This window comes from Chenopodium album, chromosome 15, assembly GCF_948465745.1.
Source record: "Chenopodium album chromosome 15, dcCheAlbu1.1, whole genome shotgun sequence".
Classification (NCBI taxonomy): Eukaryota; Viridiplantae; Streptophyta; class Magnoliopsida; order Caryophyllales; family Amaranthaceae; genus Chenopodium; species Chenopodium album.
In genome coordinates, this window is record NC_137848.1 from 12,483,852 (window position 1) to 12,505,409 (window position 21,558).

At 32.4% G+C, this 21,558-nt stretch overlaps 1 protein-coding gene across 1 annotated transcript; it reads left to right on the plus strand.

Moving 5' to 3' along the window:
• Window positions 1-57: 57 nt before the first annotated feature.
• LOC145581932 (chromatin structure-remodeling complex protein BSH-like) lies at window positions 58-17,762 on the plus strand. Its single transcript, XM_081638972.1, has 11 exons — window positions 58-215; window positions 371-459; window positions 11,366-11,460; window positions 14,459-14,530; window positions 14,624-14,671; window positions 14,760-14,843; window positions 16,092-16,130; window positions 16,249-16,331; window positions 16,420-16,482; window positions 17,347-17,450; window positions 17,559-17,762. Exons 1-10 carry the CDS (start codon window positions 166-168, stop codon window positions 17,444-17,446), a joined length of 723 nt encoding a protein of 240 aa, XP_081495098.1. The 5' UTR covers window positions 58-165; the 3' UTR covers window positions 17,447-17,450; window positions 17,559-17,762.
• Window positions 17,763-21,558: the final 3,796 nt, after the last annotated feature.

Consider the following 21,558-nt stretch of genomic DNA (forward strand, 5'->3'; position numbering starts at 1 on the left):
AAATTTATTTATTGTTAGGAGTTAGGACCCTTGGCTCTTAACCCCTAAACCACTTCCTCAAAATACTTTTTTTTTTTTTGGATCCAAAAGAAAAATATCAAAAAAAAAAAAAAAAAAAAAAAAAAAGCGCCAATATCATCAGCAAACAAAGTTGTGAGAAGAAGCATGAAATCCCAACTAGCACCAGCATACCGCCACCCAGTTAAATTCAGAATGTAAACCCTCAATTATTTCCTTTCAATTTTACCCTTATAATTATATTTTTTATTTTTATTTTGAAAAAAAAAATAATAATCTTCTTTGATAATTTGATTGTGCTTCAGGAACTAAAATTTGATGTTTTTGTGACCCTTTTGTTTTATGATTACAGGCCAACTGCAGAAAATCTAGTTCCAATTCGATTGGACATTGAAATTGATGGTCAGCGATATAAAGATGCCTTTAGCTGGAACCCTTCAGGTTTTCTTTCTTTGATTTTATTGTTTTAATCAAATTTTGTTGCCCCTTTGTATAGTTCTGTACCAATTAGTTATTTTTGTCATTGATTTGATGTTGTAAGAAATTCCCATATTTTCAATTTGACTGTCAATTTTACAATGTACTTTTTTTTTTTTTTGGTGGGGGGGGGGGGGGCGGCGGGGTGGTGGTGGTGGTGGTGGTTGTTGTTGTTGGCAATTGGAAAATAAGAAGGCCATTGGTGGCTTTTAGGCAAGTAGACGATAGTTTTGCGGTTTGGGTGAACTGTATAAGTAAACTTGAGACAGTTGGGTGTAAATGACTAAGTGGTATGATTAAGAGTTGGGTTATTGCTGTGATCAAGGTTTTTTGTACAGGAAGTCACATGTAGAAGACAAGGAAAGCAATTAGAAAGGTATTAATGCTACTAGTATGAGCCTCTTTTATTGGTGAGGATGACAAGACTTTAAATTTCGTGCTAAAGAGAGTAAGGATACTCATTCTCTTATTGCTATGTGAGAGAATTAAAATCTTTTGATGGTTAAATGAAAAAGGATAATTTAAGTAGTTCGCTAGGTAGTGATCCTTGACGAGGAGGTTTGTTTTGATGGTAATTTGAAAAGAATGGGTAATAACACTGAAGTGTTGGAATATCCTCTCCTTTGTTGAAGAAACAATGATTTGTAGCAATCTTTAGTAAGTAAATTGAGGATCTTATAGGAGATAATTGAATGCGAGTTTCCAATAGTGCCATTTAAATCAGAAATTACGTGGATTTGATCGAAGGTGGCGTATTAGGAGCATTATGTTTGAAGTCCATATGACCATATGAAAGGGGCTTAATTTATTTCTTTAAAGGGGTTTGAATGGAATTAGCTTTTTAATGATCTGGTGACTAATGCTTATGCTCCACGTAATTCTTAGGTAGAAAATGTTCCTTCGGTGATGTTATCAACTATTATGTTGTTTATGATATGAGGATCAGGTTTAGAGACTTTGCTATTCCTAGAAGAATTTGACTGAAGGGTGCAAATAGAGAATTCCTCGTAAACTCAGCCAATGTTTATACCTGGCTCATATATGAAGATTGGATTCTTGGAGATCTTAGTATATTTGAAAAATTTGCAGTAGTATTATAAGAAACATGGCTACTAGAGAGTGATTTAAGATTACACTCATTATTAGGATTTAGGAGTAGTCAAAAGCTGGATTAAACTCAGAATGTCTAAAAAGTTTTAGCTTTTCATCTCTATGATTTAAATCAAATAATACCACTAAAGTACTAAGCTATGTACGTTTGTTTTGAAGCAGATCAATTAATCTAATAAATAATCTTTTGTACAGCTATTATGGTAGCATAGGGGTGATAAATTTCATGCATTAAAATTCCTACTTTGCCAGGTTCCTACTAAAGGTATTAGGCTATGCGATTGTTCTAGTACATAATTATGTAGAAAACATTATTCTCGAGGGGAGGAAAGGGCACATTCACAATGTCTTTTGTTGAAATCTGTTTTTCTAGTATGGTTAATTATGTGATCATGAGCGACTAATGGCTGAATTGATCTAGACCCTCTTGTCATCTTATTTCTATTGCTTCTTCTTTTCTTCCATCTTCTGACCATGAGATGACAGCCATAAAGTTCTTATATAGATATTTATATGTAGCTAGATCCTTTCCTTCTCTTCTTTTAATTAACTTATTTGTGGGAAGGCGGGCTGGAAGGAGAATGCTTATGTTTTATATTTACCTAACTCTTAATAGTGAATATGTGTTTTAGGGGATTAGATTGTTCTATTCACTACTTAATTGTTTGGTCTTTAGAATTTTTGACAAAGTGGATACTGATATCAAGAGGTAGTTCATGGGAGCTAATAATGGTGAGTCCTTTGAACATTATTTATTTAATTTAACTGAGGTCTGCTCACTTATCAAATTTGTAGAGAATTGCCATATGGAGCTTGCTCCAATATTGGTTGAGTGTTGTAGAAGGGAACTACAAATTCCATCAGTTTTTATGTGCACCTAAAGTTAAAATTAAGGTTCAAATGAGGCAAGCCTTCAGTGGATGCCTAGGCATCCCGAGACAAGAAAAGTTGCATTAATCCACGAAATGTTTTGGGAAGTATAATTAAGAAGAGATTGGGAGATCAGCAATTGAGGTAATAAGCAGCAAATGTCAAATGGTCAGTATAAAAGTTAAATTATAGTTGTAAAGGTTGTTGAATCAAATCCAGTATTGTGTGACCTTCAAAACCTTAGTTTTAAAAGGCGCAAATGGTCCTTGCAGCCTAGGCGCGAGGCGCAAGGTGAAGGCGCGCGCCTTTTGTATGCAAGGCGCATGTATTTATATATTTATTTCAAATTAGATTTTACTTTGATTGTACTTGATACCAATTAAAAAGATTCATAGTAAATTAAATAATGATACATGCAAATCTAAGGTAGTCTGAATTTGAAAAAATGTCCACCATTCTTCAAGTTATAACTTAAACCTTAATTATTTTCCTTGAGGCGAAAAGGCGCACCTTACCCAAGGCGCTTTGAGGCGCACGAGGCGCGCGCCTTCCGTAGGTGTCTGAGCCTCGACTAGCTAAAGCCCATTTCCCAGAGCCTGGGCCCGAGGCGCGCCTAGGCGCTCCCGAGGCGCGCTTTTTAAAACCAAGTTCAAAACTCGGCAAAAAAGGATCTGAATTGTGTTTGAAGTCTGGAAATAGTTTTTGTATATAAAAAGGAGCCTTCTGCTGGTTATATCATTCCCCTGCAAGTATTTCTACTTAATAACAATAATTTAGGAGATATAGCATCAAAAGCACCAAGCCGCTAGGATATAGGCCCCAAGTTAAGAGTATATCTGTAGAAAGGGTATAGTCTCTTAGTTTTTTCCCATTTCACTCCAAAAAGTTTGTTGGGAAATCAACTCTTCTTTTTCTGTGCTAAATTTTTGGTGGCCAAGAGCTGAAGGTGTCACTATGTGCAGGAGAAGATAAACACACACTTATGTTACCCTTGATCATAGCGGAAAGTTAAGGAGATAATGTCGAGTTTTTGTGAGTGATTGTCTCTTTTGATTATTATTTGATGATGATGATGATGTTAAAGCACGTGTTCCTGGGAATTTGAAAAGTGCAGCTTTGTTATTACTTGTTAAGTTGTTACGCCAATGGAACTTATCATTGGTTTTCTTGGATGGTTGAGTGGAGTAATTACTCTCTAGTGTTCAAGCTGTTTGTTAAATGACTTATATCTTATTTCCTTCTCTTCATATTGCTGGCAAAGCAGAAACCTTTTGAGGTTTAGAGTATGATATCTACTTAAGCAAAGGCTAAGGTTTACTAGATTTCCATTTTATCCATTTAATTTTCTTTTTATTTAGGAAAAATTGACGAGAATAATGCCAACGTTGCCTCATTCGCTCAAAATAATCCTAACTTTTGATTATTTTTTAATAATCCGAACTTTAAAAAATAATTGACCGGTTGGGACCATTGGAAGCGAATTGATATTAAAGTTCGGATTATTAAAAAATAATTGAAAGTTGGGATTATTTTGATTGAATGAGGCAAAGTTGGGATTATTTTCGTCAATTTTTCCTCTTATTTATTACTAGTATGTACTCCGTATTTATTTTTTATATTTAACATTTTGTAGCCTCAGCTTTGACTTACAGGAGACTGTCAAGTATTTTCTCTGATTTTATTACATTGGCATAGTTGTAAATTTCATCTGTTAAATCTGTATAGGCAATCTGTACGTCTCTGTATTAAAATTGGTATAATTCATTAATTTCTATTAAACATGGTGGGACAGCAGTAGGAACCAATGAATTTTTGTTCTTTGATCCTTTTATGGAATCAGATTTTTGATTGTGCTAGATTGTTTCGTTGTTGGATTTAAATCTAGGACATGAACATCTGTTGTAACTCCCTAAATTCCTCTCTTTTAAAAGTTAGAATAATAATTATAAATATGCTTCAGAGAGAAATTTCCGGTAATACCGCCAAGTGACGTAAGGCTTTCCAAAATTAAAGACTCTTTGCGGAACAAAAAAAAACTACTTAACTTTTATTTATTAGTAAAAATGATCTAGGATGCACAGATTCGGGTACGGGTGTCGGACTCGGGTACGGGTCCAAGTGTCAGACTCGAAAATTTCTAAAATCAAGGATCCGGGGACACGTTTTAAAAGAGTCTAAATTTAGGATATGGACTCGGGGACACGGTGTTTAATAATCCATATATATATATATATTTTTTTTTTTTTTGATAAAATAATATTTTTTTAACCAAGGCATTAACATACATTTTTGATATTAAAAATCAGAATAATGGAAATTTTAACTATATTACTGATTGAAAATCTTAATACATATAGTTGTAGTTCCACTTTTTTAGAGCAAACAAGAAGGGAAAAAAACAGAAATAAAACATCATAGTCTAATGAAACTTGAACTTAACCAAACAAAAAAGAAAAGAAAAAAAAAACAGAATCATAGCCTAAAGCTCTAGAACGTCAAAAACTCCACTTATTCATCATCTTCAAAAAGTTCATCATCTTCAAAAAGTCCATCATCTTAGATTCTAGTTCTCTTGCTCTTCATCATTAAAAAATCCATCTTCAGTATCTTCAAGAAATAAATTCTCAAAACCTTCAACATACTCATCATCAATAAATAGTGAATCTCCACCTAAAAAATAATGAAAAAAAAAATGAGTATTCCAAAACTAAATTAAATATATTAATATTTGTTGAAACTATGAGTAATTTAAAATATAATCTGAAATACTCACCGACATCCCAATAACTAGATGGACCTCTTTTGTACTCTTCTTTCTTCCTAGACATCATTCTTAAATTGGTATGGACATAGACAAGAGCTTCCACTCTTTTTGAAGTTAGCCTATTCCTGGCGATGGAATGAATATTAGAGAAAGAACTCCAGTTTCTTTCACAGCAGGAGGAAGATGCAGGTTGTGATAGTAATCTGAAAGCCAATGCTTGCAAAGTTGATGAACCATAACTAGCCCACCAACTCAAAGGATCTTCATGAGCCCTAGCTTCCATTACATGATGTTCACTGAAAAAGCCCAATGTCCCAGAGAATTGTCCAAATTCAACATAAACTTTTCTAAGATCATCAGAATTTTTGAACATCTTTTTGAAACACAAATCTCTGTTTTGAGATACTTCTCGATCAACATTAGGTGCAACCCTTGGAACCAATGCACTACCTCCTTGTAACCAAGACTCACTATAATATTTCGGAACTAATGAATGAGCCATACAGTGAAGGGGAGTATTACTTTTATTCCATCTTGATACCAAAACACCTTGAATAACATCAAAAAAAGAGGATTTTCCAGTAATTCTATCTAAGCCTTCTTGCTCATAAATTTTCTCTCTAACCTCTTCAATCATGGTATCCCACATGTCATATATTAGATGCAAACATGGAGTATCAAGATCAGCTTTCCTCAACATATTATTAATGGGGGCTGTAAAACTCAGAAAATATTCAACTTTGTCCCACCATCTATCCGAAATCACACATTCCTTAACCTGTTGAGCCTTGCTTTCTAATTGTGTCTTCCTAAATGTTTTCCATTCAACATCTAAAACCATTTTTTCAAGAGCATTTTTTGTTTCAAACAAACGTTCTGCCATGATAACATGTGAGGCAAAACGTGTTTATGCTACTTTAAGAAGTGCAAGCTTTGAATATTTTTGAAAAATAATAAGGGCCTTCTGATGATTCAAAACAAATATAACAATGGCATCACAATCTGACAGTAAGGAAGAGATCCACTTACAGTCATCATACTGACTTGAATTGGCAGTGGGCTCGCATATGCTTTTGAGTGCTAAGTTCATACTATGCACAACACAAGGCGTCCAAAAAATGTGAGGATATTTTGCTTCAATTTTTTCACCTGCTGCTTTGAAATTCCCAGCGTTATCAGTGATAATCTGCACCACATTATGAGCACCTTCCTTGTCAATAACCTTCTGAAAAAGACTAGCAACATAATCTGCATCTTTTATGTTACCACTTGTGTCAAAAGCTTTGAGAAACATTGATACTCCACCCGACACTGCCATGACATTGATGAGAGGCCTCTTTTGCCGATCAGTCCACCCATCCGAGCATAATGATACTCCCTTCTTCTTCCAAGAATCTCTGAAAGGCTGATTAAGAGTATCAACATGTGTTACCTCTTGCTCAAGTAAAGAGAGCCTCAGCCTATTGTACGGTGGAGGTAGCCAACCAGCACACTTACTGTTCGCTAATTTAAGACAAAACTGGCGAAAGTAAGGATTCCTGACTATTGAAAATGGAAGTGCGGAAGCATAAATCATCCGAGCACATTCCTTATCTAACTCATCTCTGTCAGCAGCGTTAAAACAGAATTCCACAGTTCCTTTTTTCTTTTTCGGCCGGATAAAATCAGTACCCGGAGGGAGGGTCACATAATCCAATTTCCTCTTTGATTCATACGCTTCTCTATTCTTCAAATTCTCTGCCTTTTCATGCTCTTGCTGCAATTGTGCCTTAACTTGATCGGACATACCCTTACATCCTTCGACACCTTGACCCGACAAACATAAGAGATGGGCTTTCACTTTTGAGTATGAACCAGTCACTAATTTGAGGCAATAGTTGCAGGTCCATTTCCTATTACCACCACTAGTTGCGTTTCCGACAATAGTTACATGATTCCATAATGGTTTGTCATCGAATGATGAAAATTGGTTAGGACTAGGCCTTTTTGGTGCTGAATTTCTTTGGGGGTTAGGCGTGGAGGAGTTTGGTGAGGACATTGATACTGAGGGATGATGATACAATTGGAGAAAATTTTAGTCGAGGTGTGAGAATTTGGAGATCCATGGATGTCGTTTAAATAGTATGAGTACTTGATAGCTGGGGAGACTAAAGCTAAGAGAATTGTAATCGCCATATTTTGGGAGCAGAGGAAGCTTGAATGTGATTGTTTAGGGAATGAATAATTTTAATGGGAGTAGTAGATGGATGATAATGATAGTGCTTTGGGAGGATAAACTTCTCCTACTTGATATACGTGTAGGACATATCTTTTTATGTATAATTGTATAGTACTCCTATCTAGTATGTAGTACAACTTTTTAAAAATTTGATTAAGTTATGATAAAATGATATGTATATGGCATGATCATAGATTGAATAAGTAATTTAAAATTGTTTCAAAAAAAATAATGTAATTTTAAATTTGATCAAGTTTATGATAAATTGATAAATTTTAAAAATGTAATATCAAATTTGATAAATTGATATTAGTAGTCTTATATTGCATAATCATAGATCGAGGATCAATGATCTTTACAAAATGATCATACCCTACGTAACGGAAAGTTTAATAAAACTTATGATCTAATGATATTAGTCAACCTTATATGTTATATGGCATGATCATAGTTTGAATAAGTAACTTTAAATAAGTTTATGATAAAATGATATTAGTAGTCTTATATTGCATTATTATAGATCGAGGATCAATGATCTTTACAAAATGATCATAACCTACGTAACGTTAAGTTTAATAAAACTTATGATCTAATGATACTAGTTAACCTTATATGTTATATGGCATGATCATAGTTTGAATAAGTAACTTTAAATAAGTTTATGATAAAATGATATTAGTAGTCTTATATTGCATTATTATAGATCGAGGATCAATGATCTTTACAAAATGATCATAACCTACGTAACGTTAAGTTTAATAGTTATGATCTAATGATATTAGTTAGCTTAGCTTAGTTTATGATGAATTATAATGATCATAGCCTATGTAACGGTTTAGGGTTTAGGGTTTGGGATTAGGTTTAGGGTTTAGGGTTAGGGATTAGGGTTAGGGTTTAGGATTTAGGGTGATTAGGATTATTTAGGTTTACAAAAGTTATCATAATCTATGTTGGAGTGAATATTATACAATTAATCTTAATAATTCGAGTGTTATATTAATTAAAAATTAGTGTTTTTTTAAAAATTTTTTACAACGAACGTACACTTGAATGAGTAAAAATAAGAAGGATTTATTAAAAATTGATTTGACCCTACATATATAACAATATAACATTAAACGTACATTTGAGTGAAAATGAAGGGTTTTGTTTTTTTTTTTTTTTTTTTTTGTTTTTGGTTTTATTTTTAATAATCCTTTAGAATTTTATAATAGTTAAAAATAATTATTGAAGGTCGCAAAGAATTAACATTTTTTTCAAAGAAGAAAATATAATATAATATAATGTTGTTTCTCTTAATCATTTTAATGTATATATAACATTTTTTTTGCAAAGAATATATATATTTTTCTAACAAATATAATATGTATTTTTTTTAGGAAAAGAAATTTAATATGTATACAAATTACTCTTAATCATTTTTAATTTATTTATAATTTTATCGGATTTAAATTAATGGTTGACCTATCAATATTTCAAAAGATCTTTTATATATATATATATATATATATATATATATATATATATATATATATATATATATATATATATATATATATATATATATATATATATATATATATATGTATATGTACATGTATATGTATATGTATATGTACATGTATATGTATATGTATATGTACATATATGTATATGTACATATATGTATATATATATATACATATATATATGTATATGTAGTATATATATGTATATATATATATATAATAATTAAATTTTTTGATGCTCATTGTTACAAATTTAAAGGTTCCCCCCCCCCCCCCCCTAAATTTTGCAACATAGAAAGTATATTTATCATTAACATCCCTCTAATATAAAGTTTTTTCCCCTAAGTTTTTCCGCGACATAGCAATGTAGTGTAATTTTTGTAAAAAAAAAATAAAAATACTATGATTATTCTAATTTACGTAGTGGTAAAAGATTTTGAAATGTTAGGATTTCTTTTGAAAAAAAAATTGTCATTTATACCATGATTTTTAATTTATGTCGTACATACTTTGTATCTATTATATGTAGTACTAGATTTTGTAATGTTATGATTTCTCTAGTATAAAAAATTCTTATCATTTCTATTTTTTTTAAAGAAAAAGTACACTATGATTTCTAATTTATGTAGTATATATTTTGTATTGTTTATGTCTAATATTAAATGTGTGGTAAAAAATTATACAATGTTATGATTTCTCTAGTAAAAAAAATAAATTAAAATGTTATCATTTCTAAATTTGAATTTTTTTTTTTTTTTTTGGATGGAAGTTATACATACGTTGTATCTAAATCTTAATTACATTGTACAAGATTTTAATTATTATATTATCTTTTTTCTAAAAAAAAATAAAATAATATGATATCAAATTTAGGTACTTTGTATCGACTGTAAAAAAAAAAAAAAACAGGTACTTTGTCTCGAATCCTAAGTCTTAAATGGTTTCAAAAAAGAAAAAAAATCTTAACTCTTAAATATGTAGCCAAGGATTAAATATGATGATTTCTAATTTAAATATCCAAGTTTTTTTTTTTATTATTTTAAATGATAAATATATAAATATCTAATCTTAAATAGGTAGTACTAAATTCCTAGGAGTACTTTTTTTTTTGAGGAAAAGGAAACTAATAAACAAAATGACTTTTCAACTACACAATTTAAAAGATATGGAGTATGTACAGACTAGCATGTTGAAAATAAAAGGAAAATATTTGAGAATAAAAAGGAAAATATTAATAAAGAATTAAAGATTACACTTCAATAAATACAATTGTCAAAATTATAATATTATTAGATAGAATTGTAGGGTTCCCTCAGAAAATAAAAAAAATTAAAAAAAAAAGATAGAATTGTAGGGTTCTTCACACGTAGTAGAATTGTAGGAAAATGTGTTACTTTATTCTACTGTAACACCTAGTAACTAGTAAGGCATCTAGGGTAAAAAAAAAAAAAATTATAAAATAAATGAAAATAATTAAATGGGCATTTACTGTTTTCCACTTTATCAAAGCTTTATAGCTGTTTTGGACTTGGATAACTTACTGTACACAACAAATAAACACAAAAAAAAAAAAGCTAAAATTTAATCTAAAAAAGATGCTTCATCTTCTTCCTTTGTCCTTCATCTTCTTACTGTACAAAAAAGACGCTTCATCTTCTTCTTCATCCTACACAAACAAAATACAAATAAACACAAAAAAATGGCAGCCCTTATGGAGGAATCCAGGTCCGACCCTTGGGAAAACTCCGCCTAATTATGTTTGTTCAAAATTAGGCGAGTCCACTTTCTCTCCCAGGAGTCCGACTTCCGTGTCCGCACCGGGGTCGCGTCGTGTCGACTCCGGTATGGCTGGGTGGTGGGCCGAGTCCGTGCAACGCAGATAATGATAATATTCCAAAACATATCCAAAAGAGTACTCATACTAGAATTTACAAACATGAAATCTAGGCTAGGGGAATATCGCCTTTTGTCCCCAATGAAGCAATTAGATTACGTCGAGTCGTCATCCCCTACTTACTCATAATAACGATGAGTAGGGCAAAGACAAAACAAAATGGAATGTGAGTTATGGAGTAATATAATGATATGGAGTAATATTAAGTTAATTATTTAATCAAAATCCGAAAATTGATACTTTAAAATTTATTATATTTGCGCCAAAGTATCTTTTCAAAAGTAAACTTACTAAAATACCCTTTGGTAAAATAATTAATTAGTAGAAATGGTTACCTAAGATAATGAAATAATTAGTGAAATCTCAAAATATGGGTTACTACATCTGTAGCTTTAAGATTAGTTTGACAATATTCTTGCTATTTTTATTGCTAGACTTCTCTGTTTTTAATGCTGGAAGTGTTTTCCAAAGTACTGTTCACCTCCACTTGCTGATTTGACTTGCAGATCCTGATTCAGAAGTGGCAGTGTTTGCAAAAAAGACCGTAAAGGACTTGAAGCTCCCAACTGGATTTATAACTCAGATTGCTCAGTCAATTCAAGTGAGTGGAGGTTTACTAAATGCATGCACCCTTTTAAAAGTCTTTTCTCTTTCTTTTTGATATCCAAAACAGAACTTAAACAAGAACTAATAAGATGACGCATCATGCTATATTACAAATCACTTTTATCTATTCCCTACTTCTTAATTTATTCCTTGGGGCCCTTTTCATAATCATTCCTCTGATCATTTCGTACATTTTTTTCTTCTCTATGAAACAATTATAAAGTGTCTTGTGTCGTAGTACAAAGCATATTAGGCCATGATTAAGAATACCATACATTATAACTACTTTTGTAATAAACATAGGGAGGAATTCACTATTTCATGATTTAGGAAGCAATGAAAGTTGTCAGTTTTCTTACCAAGGCTATGAGCTTAGTGAGTGGGTGGCATTGCTAAAGTAAGAGGTGGGATGAAAATTGCTAGATGGTGGTTCAACGTAGCAGTAAAGCACTCTGCTGGGATAATATCTAGACAAAAATGGATTCCAATTAGGGTAAAATCTTTTTCCTTAATCACTTTTTTAATGTATAGGATACTGAGTTGATGAAGGTAAGCACCACTGTACCAGCTGGAATTTAAGATATACCTGTTAGCAAAAATGGATTTTTAGAGATATGGAGCTATGTGAACATAAATCTGGATGGAGGGGTTATTCTTTTTGTTTAAAACTTTGGTAAATGTAGACCTGCTTACTTCTAATTGATGCTAGTGTATCTGATGGTAAGTGACTAAATAGGGGGATCAAGCCCCTTTTTTTTTATTAGTGTTGACATCCTATTGTATTCTCCCGCTATACTTTTGTTTAAAGTTCATATATGTTGCATTTATTGTGTGCTTCAGTGAAGAAAAGTCACATGAGATTTGGTAAATATTAAGAACAACATCAAGATTTTAATCCCAATGATGGGGTTGTCTAAGGAACAAGTGATCCTCAACCATGATCCTCTCCTTCCATTCCCTTCTCTCAACTGCTATTTTCTCCTCTAATTTCAATTTCATCATATCATTATTAGTTCCTTCTATCCAATTTATCTTAGGTTTTTTAGACCTCTTCTAAGACTCTCATGATCCCAACTTTCTGCAACCTTACCAGAACATTTTTTTTCTTCATTTCTTTGTTTCACATCCCTAAACCAATGTAATCAATTCTTACTTGTGTTGCATTCAATGTCTGCAATTCCAACATTTTTTTTAATATCTTCATTTCTAATTCTATCCCTTTCGGTGTTACCACAGATCCATCTCAAGATTCCCATCTCTGCTACTCTCATCTTTGTCCTTCCTGGAATCAGATCCATATAGCACTGTCCTAATAGTCTCCTGTAGCATTTCCCCTTTTACACTAGGGGTATGCTCTTGTCACAATATCTCGATTGCAGCTCTCCACTTGGTGCACTTGGATTAAATCCTTTATTTCTCCATTCTACAGTAAAATCGCTCCAAAGTACTTCAAAAACTTGCTATTGGACAACTCTTACTGTCCGAAGTTATTAATTATCCACTTGATTCCCTCGCTGTGTTAAATCGACGTTTCGTGTACTATGTTTAATTCCTACTCAATTTGAAACTGTGAGATTTTAACAAACATTTACCCTAACTTTAGTTTTCCACTAGTAAAATTGATGGACGAACTTTGCTATTTCATCCAAATTGTTGCAAAGAGAAAAGTATATAATGCTGGCCCGTGATGGAATTCAATCATACCTAACTAGTTGGGGAATCCTTTGTTACTCTACCACAGGTCCTAACATTTATTAAGTTGATATAGATTTAGAAATACCTTTCTTGGCTATTGCCCACCAAAGAACTTCTTTGATGCCTTGTCATAAGCTTTCTCCATATCAATGAAAATCATATGCAAATCCTTATTTTTCACGGTGTAATATTCCATCTTTAGCCATATCAAATGAACTGTTCCATGGTTGAACTCCCTGGCATAAACCCAAACTGGCTCTCCAAAATACTCAAACTTCTTCTTAATCAACGATCTATCACTCTCATGCAATTTCATGGCGCGACTTGAGCTTTATCCCTTTGTAGTTGGAGCAATCCTGTATATCGTGTTTGTTCTAATAAATTGGTACCAAGGTGCTTTTTCTCCTCGTAGGATCAAATTTGCCTTCCAAATCTTGTTGAATAAGTTCTTATTGAAGGTTAACAAACTTATTTAACACGACTTTTTCAAAAGTGGAGGTAGAGAACGCACTGAATAGAACAAAACTAAAGGAAGTAGTTGATCCAGATAATAATGCCAACTCTGTGCTACATATCATAATTTATAATGCTAAGGCGTAGTTACTTTGACTCGTTAATATTTCTTCTCTTCATCACCTCCACTAACTCTACTGACTTTCTGGTAAGGGATTCAATGTGCCAAGATCCTATTTGTATTTTATGTCAAAAGTTCTTCCTCGAACTCTTTTAGATCCTAAAAGCCCTTGCTCATTTGTCATCACACTTGGGCAATGTGGCGCACCATCACTGTATGTCGACCTTGCAACCCTTGCATATTATCATACTTGGTTCTAAGAGGTGTAGTGCCAAACCCATGCTTATTTGTCACCACACCCTGGCAATGTGGTCACTGCTCCTGGGTGACGACTTAGCAACCCTTGAATACTTATCTCTACACTCTAGTCAAGGAAGTGCTGGATGTTGTTGAGTAGGAATTGCCCATTTGCCCCGCAAAAATATCATCTAGTTTCATGCTCATGGATACAAAAGATTTTTTCTAGATGTTGCTAACCTACAGCAACCCTTGTTCTTTTTTATGTCCCCACGGAAATATTACGTTCCTATTTTTCTACTACCTGTGGAAATGTGCGTTTCCTATTCAAACTTGTATAGTTTGTATGACTAAAACCTCAACACTCTTGTAAAATGACTTGCAGCTTGTTGGCAGAATGCAAATTCTGCAGGAAATGTATAATATAATTTTGAACTAAAAGCACTTAACTTTATTGTTATTATTTGCTGGCATTTGGTGATTGCAGTCACAACTGACCGAATTTCGGTCATATGAAGGCCAAGATATGATTGTTGGTGAGAAGATTGTCCCCATTAAGGTTTGATGATTGATTTTCTTGTGGTAGTTTCTATAAAATTGGATGCAATATCTAATCTTCTTGTTGATGTGATTGTCTGTTACCCTTTTGCAGCTAGATCTTCGAGTAAATCAGACTCTTATCAGAGACCAGTTTTTATGGGTTAGATTATATCATTTATATGAGAGTTTCTGGCTGGTTTTAATTCTGTCTTAAACCTCATATGAATAAGGTACACTGTCATTTGCAGGATTTGAACAATATGGAGAGTGATCCCGAGGACTTTGCAAAGATCTTCTGTGCTGACATGGGTATTGAAGATCCTGAAGTTGGAGTAAGCAAATAACTAACATCCTTTTTTTTTTTTTAATGAAAATTTTAAAATATTTCTCTGACTTGACTATCTGTAGTTTCCTAAGGAACTTACATGCTGATGCATTCCTATCCGTGAACTCCCAGATAATAATGCAATGCCTGAAAATCTTCCTCCAGGATCCTGTCTCTGGCTCCTGCCATTTTACCATGATTAGAAAAGTCTAAGAAGTATTCCTTTATCTTGCCCAAATCTTAGCTACCTTGCTTGAACATCAAGCATGAACCTGATAGATGTCAGACATGCATGCACAATTCCCTTGGGTTCTAAGCACATATATAGAATTCCTGGGCAAGAAGTGAAGCCATGGCCAATTTCAAACTGTTAACTAAGTATATTCACTTGTTCTACATCTAAGCATTGGTCCCATGAATTGTTGAACCGTCACTTTGCTTGTTCTACCTCCATGCTCCAACTTTATAGTGCTCACTGAAATTTCTATGTTATCTGCGTTGATGTCATGTAATGCAAGCATGTTGATGTATATAGATACAGATCAAAGCTTGGAATTTATATCAAGCCTTTTTATTATGTTAGTAATTTCGTGATATGTAAAAGCTCAAGACTTTTTATTATGCTAGTAATTTCGTGATATGTAAAAGCTAAGGTACAATAAACTTACAGATAGAGAGAACATCTAAAATCAGCACATAGAAGTATTATTAATGATATAGCTTATAAATTAAATAAGAACATTAATTGTGTTATGGATGTGGCAAATTAAAAAATTTCAAGATGGAGCAATAACTGAGTAACAATACAAAATCGGCCACCTGTGGGACCGACTCCTGACCAGGAAGTGGCAGTGAAAGAGTGGCACACGATGGTTCTTAAGAAATAGACTACTAGTGAACTTGAAGACTTTGGTAATGTGACCTTATTACATGGTGGTAATTGGAAAAATCAAATCAATGTAAAACCTTGCTTTTATGTGTTGAACATTTAATAACTAGCCAACATTATTCAATTTCCACTTGGCACTTGGAGAAGGACGATTCTTCTTACTCATTGGCTCTATCCAATGTACTTATGACCCTCATGTTACCTGATATCAGTGAATTAAATAATGAAAATTATTAAATGGTGTTTAAAAGCTTGCTAATTTGTGAGATATCATGTATTGGTATTTTTTCTTGTTCTGCTTGTATGTAATCATGTTCTGAGTAACCCCATGCCTTAACGTGAACCACTGATTGTTTCTTTTCGCAGCCTGCTATTGCTTTTGCCATCAGGGAGCAACTTTATGAGGTTCTGACAATATCTGAAATCTCTAAACATGTTAATTTGTGATACACTGATACGTATCCATGTAATAGAGAAGAATTTATATCATTTAGCTGCTGTGTGTGTCAATCATGGCTTGCAGATTGCAGTCCAAAATGTAACCTCGGCTAAGGAGATTAGAGTAAGCAAGAAGGGTCGTCGTGGAATTGAGTACATGCCTGTTAGGTATGTTAATGTATGTATATCAACGAGATAGCAGTCCATGTCCCAATTTAGTGAACTTTAGTTTTATAATTGACATGTCCCTTTTCAGCAAAGCTGGCGTGACTGCAGTGGATTTGGCTAAGTTGTTTGGCAGCAAATCAAGTGTCATTCGGTAAGAGTTTAGATTTAGGTTTTTTTTTTTTTTTTTTTTTTCCCTTTTCTGGCATGATATGAGAATTCTTTTGTTTTGTTACTATAAATATCCTTAATTTCCTTTTTTTTCTTAAAATCGGAGTTTGCCCTAAACTGTATGTAAGAGTAGCATGTTAGTTCAGTCACATGTCAGCTGCCTGATTAGTTTCCACCTCTAGACTAAAATGGTATGTTGATAATTGACACCATTCTATTGACATATGGTGTGAGGCAATTGTAGAATTCGCTCTGTTCATTAGGCCGTTTCTTAACAATGCTCATATGTTGTCAACTTCGTCTGCTGGTGCATGTGTTGTGTGTATTCTCAAATTGAGTTGATCTATTCGAGCTATGCTGTGTGCTTAAATGTACTGGATAGGTGTGGGTAAAAAACTTGAGATGCATGGTGTTGTCTTTAATGCACTGTAATCTGGATGGAAGGCTATTGATGCATGGTATCATTTACGTACTCAACTGAGACTCGTTGATCTGTTATATTTCCACTGACAATTCTGGGTTCTGGCATTAGTATACCGTCACAGTATCTATATGTATTTGTTTTTTTTGAATGTCCCATATACATTTTCGTTTATAAGCAATTCCTTTACCTTTTCGTTCTCCTTCACCTTAATGCAACTTCTCATTGTATAGATTGATATGGGACAGAAAGAGTGATTTCCTTATACTGTGTTAAGCTGCATGTAATTCGCTCATTGATAACACCTTTAGCAGTTGTGTATCAGGGTTTTTAATTACTTAAACTGGTTGCAGTTTGAAAATAAATCAACTGTTTTGAGTGTAAAATAAGGTTTACAGTTTGAAATTTATTGGTTGTAAACTTCAGGAAAAGAAAAGATTGGGATGTGTATGAAGCAATTGTTGACATCCTCTCAAATGAGGAAGTAGAAGCACTCGAAGCAAGAGAAGATAAAATGGCTCGTTGAGTAGGTACGTCTTAATAATTTTTTTGGTTGATAAAAACCATTGTTTTCTTCATATGTTACCTATGGTGCTGGTCTGCTATATACTGAAAACAATTGCTGGCATCTCTCTTAGGTGACATGATTTGCTGGAAGCATATGCTAGGACATTGTCAAACATAGGTGTGGATATGTAGAAGAAAACTTATGCCTTATAAGGTTATGTATTCCTACTGCATAGTACTCGACTGGAATTGCAACGATTAACGTTCGAGTAAATCGAAAAGGGGATTATCTGTAATGTTCATGCATTTTAATATCTGGCAAATTGATTAAGCAATACCTGCAGTGGATGAAGGAAAGGAAGAAGAAAAAAACGTTTTTTTTTTTAAAAAAAAAAAAAAAAACTTCAATATGTTCCATATTTTTAATGTTACAAATCCAATATGCTCATGTGGAAGATTGATTAATGGTCGTTTCTTTCGCGATAAACAAAGCAGTTGAACTTGGTGGTTGAACTCTCAATCTTTAACTTGGACTATTTACCATTTACCGATACCAATATAACTAATTATTTTTTGTCATAGACATAATCAAAGGAACTTAATGTAAACTCGGAAAATACCTTTTCCTTGGGGTGATTATGAACTCATTCGGTATATACTACATACAGTAAAGAGTATAACTTTATACGTTGAAAAACATAAAAGTAAATGGAATACTTTATATAGTATATAATTTAAAGGAAAATTTAACAATTACCACCTTAAATTGTTGCTGTTTTTAGTAATTAACACCTACAGTTTTTTTTTTTTTTTTTTTTGAATTTTACCACCACCTATTTTTCAAAACATTAAAATTTCCCACCTACTTGACTTTCAATTCAAATGTGATGTCATGTGGGGCCCACTAACTACCTTTTTTTTCTCTTTTTTTCTCACTCGATTTTTCATTCCCATGTATTGTATTCCTCTCAAAATTGGGATAACACTTCAATTCGTGAAATAATTTACATGAATATATAATTTAATTTGAAGTTTTTTCTCGATTTTGAGAGGAGTACAATATAGGGAAATGAGAAACCGAATGAGAAAGGAAGAAAGTGAGGGAAAAAGGGTGAGAAGGTAATTTTTCCTCGATTTTGAGAGGAGTACAATATAGGGGAATGAGTACAATATAGGTGGAAGGTTTTGAGATTTTAAAAAATAGTTGGTGGTAAAATTTAAGAAGAAAAAAAAAATTGTTGGTGGTAATTGCTAAAATGACAATAATTGTAGGTGGTAATTGTCAAAAAAATCCTAATTTAAAAATAAGATAGGATTTGAAGGATCTTCTTCGTATAATTAAGGTTTGCCGATTTGCCATAATGTACAAGCATATGGTTAAAGTTATTCTTAGATTCCATCATGCAAAAGATACAATCGATTGTAATTAGATTATTATTGATGTAGCTTATTTCTCAATTGAAAATTGTCGTGATCGCTGAGAATGATGCAACTATGCAAGCATCAACATGTGAGGTTTCTTTGGTCCTATTTGATTAGCGTGAGTTTATAAAATTAATTTTATATTAATTCGTGATTAAGTTGCTTAGCTGCTTGTACTATGTAGTCGTACAAATCTTCCTAGAATAATTTCATGGTTTTGTTTTGTTGCGAGAAAAAGTCAACAAATAAACGCAAAATCACGTAATTGTTTATAAAAATTGAGTGTCTTCATTCACAATGAAGAATTACTTATTTACTTAGCACCGCCATTGAATTTTATAAGTTTGTATCTTTTCACCGATTCTTCCTACTACCTCCGTTATAGGATATGTGTAACGATTTGACATAGAGCAGAGAAGGAAAATATCTAATCGTTGCACATAACCTGTAACGGAGGTAGTATATAAAAATTTCATCAAGAGATTCAGGCTCTTAATTTCTTATTCACCATACATGGTACTTGTATCATATTATTATTTGGTTGTTGTAATCAATCTAGGGTCAAAATGCATGGAACCTATATGCATATTTTAAATATTTGATAGCCTAACTTCTTGTTTCTTTCCTTTAAAAAAAAAAAAAAAATTAATATTTGACGTCGTTGTAAAAGTAATTCTTTAGCTCACTCACATTATAGGCAGATTTGGTAAAAAAATCTACTTGATACACATTTAACCTATAAAAAACAAAATTTACATGTAAAATTAAAGGGCTAAAGTTGTGGATGCAGAAGAGATGAGATCAAATCATGTTTAATTGTTTACATTATTTATTTATCTGTAAGTTCCTTGCTCCCAAAACTAAAATCATACGAATGATCTAACCGCTCCCCCTTTTGGGCAGCTTCTATGAAAATGGAAATGACTAACCGATAAAATCATCGAAGGTAGCCTATGCAGGGATGAAGTTTATACAAGTATATGATATGATGCAAACAATCATTTTAAAAAAATGCTAGTATATAATGCAAAACGTAGTTAATTTTCACATTCTATAGGATTTATGTATTCATTTTAAGTGTACTTTCAAAATTAGAGAAATTTATAGTATGTGATACACAAAGCCACAAAGTAGCCTATATGAAAAACTTCTTTGAATTAACACAAATATACAAGAATATCTCCTAAAATGGTCTTCTAAATTTTTATCATAGGTAAACAATTTTCTATTTTACAAAATCAACAAAGTCCACTTTAATGGCACTAAAAAAAATATTTATATTTTTGATTTTAAATCTAATTTCATTTATGATACCACGATACAAGATACAATAAGTCCCATAAAACCCTAAAGTTAATTGAACAAAATGGTCGGCTATAAATTCTGAATAAGTTGTTAATTCACGTGGTTAAATAATAATTAGTGGTGTTAATTAAGAAATTAGAAACTGTACTTAGAGGATAATACACCGATTACGGTTGCGTCAGATCTGGAAGACTAGAACACATGAGAGAACCTATTCTCCTACACAGACAAAACATGTAAGCTTTTGCTTTATATTCAGGCCATAATACTTACTTATACACATGTTATTACCTGTCTAATTGCTTTATTTTGCTTGTGTTACTTCATACTAGCTTTAGGTTTGATATATTCCTCACCTCAACCTTGGGTGTTTTTATTGTTGAAGTCTTTATTTCTTCTGTCTGGAATTAGTTGTTCCATATTTTGAAGTGTACATAACTAAATAGGTATGTAACATGATTTATAAATGAACTTGAAAATCAATTTAGGGCATAAGTGTAGTAGAGGGAGTGTTATTACTTATTAGTGAGTCTTTGTATAATTGAATTCTTTCTCCTTGACCTACCTATACTTAATTAGTTAATATCATAGATTAACCTAGGCTCCCTCATTTTTTACCTTGATTATCATTAAATGTGACGATAATGTTAAGTTTTGGTAATTGTATATTAAAGATGTGATCATTTTTTTTTTTTTAAAAAAAAAAGAAAAGATGTGATCATTTCCTTTTATATAAATGACAATTACAGTTTCCACAACACATATAGATGTAATTTTACCGTTTACATTTTCTTACTCACGTGCCCTACATCATAAAATTATATAATATCCATTCGTCAACATTAATAGATGAAAAAAAAAAAGAAAAAATGCATGTATGAGTTGTTATCATGTTATGTTAGCATCCAAAAACAATATATGGAGTTGTTAAGCTCCTTTCACACCCTAACTAATTAATAAAAATAAAAAAAAAAATTGATTTTTGTTTTGGGAAATGCATGTATGAGTGTGTGCAGGTTATATAAACACCCTAAAACCATATCTAAGTTGCCATCATATCTAGCAACCCTACTATTTTCTCTCTTCTTGCTTTGTGTAATTGTGTTTATCACACCAAAAATCTCGGAAAATAATAAAAATGTCAGACTCAACAGCAACTTGTATTGATATACTTCTTGCAATAATTCTACCCCCTCTTGGTGTTTTTCTCAAGTTTGGATGTAGGGTAAGTATCATATCTCCTATGAACATATCCATTTTATTACGATCTTCTTAATTTAGTTGTCACGATATCAGTTCACATAATAATATCATTGAGATGATAAATCTCGGATGAAATAAATGTTAGGTTATATAGTTTGAAGTACGTACATGTTTATTTTAGTTTTTCGAATTCCATTGTCA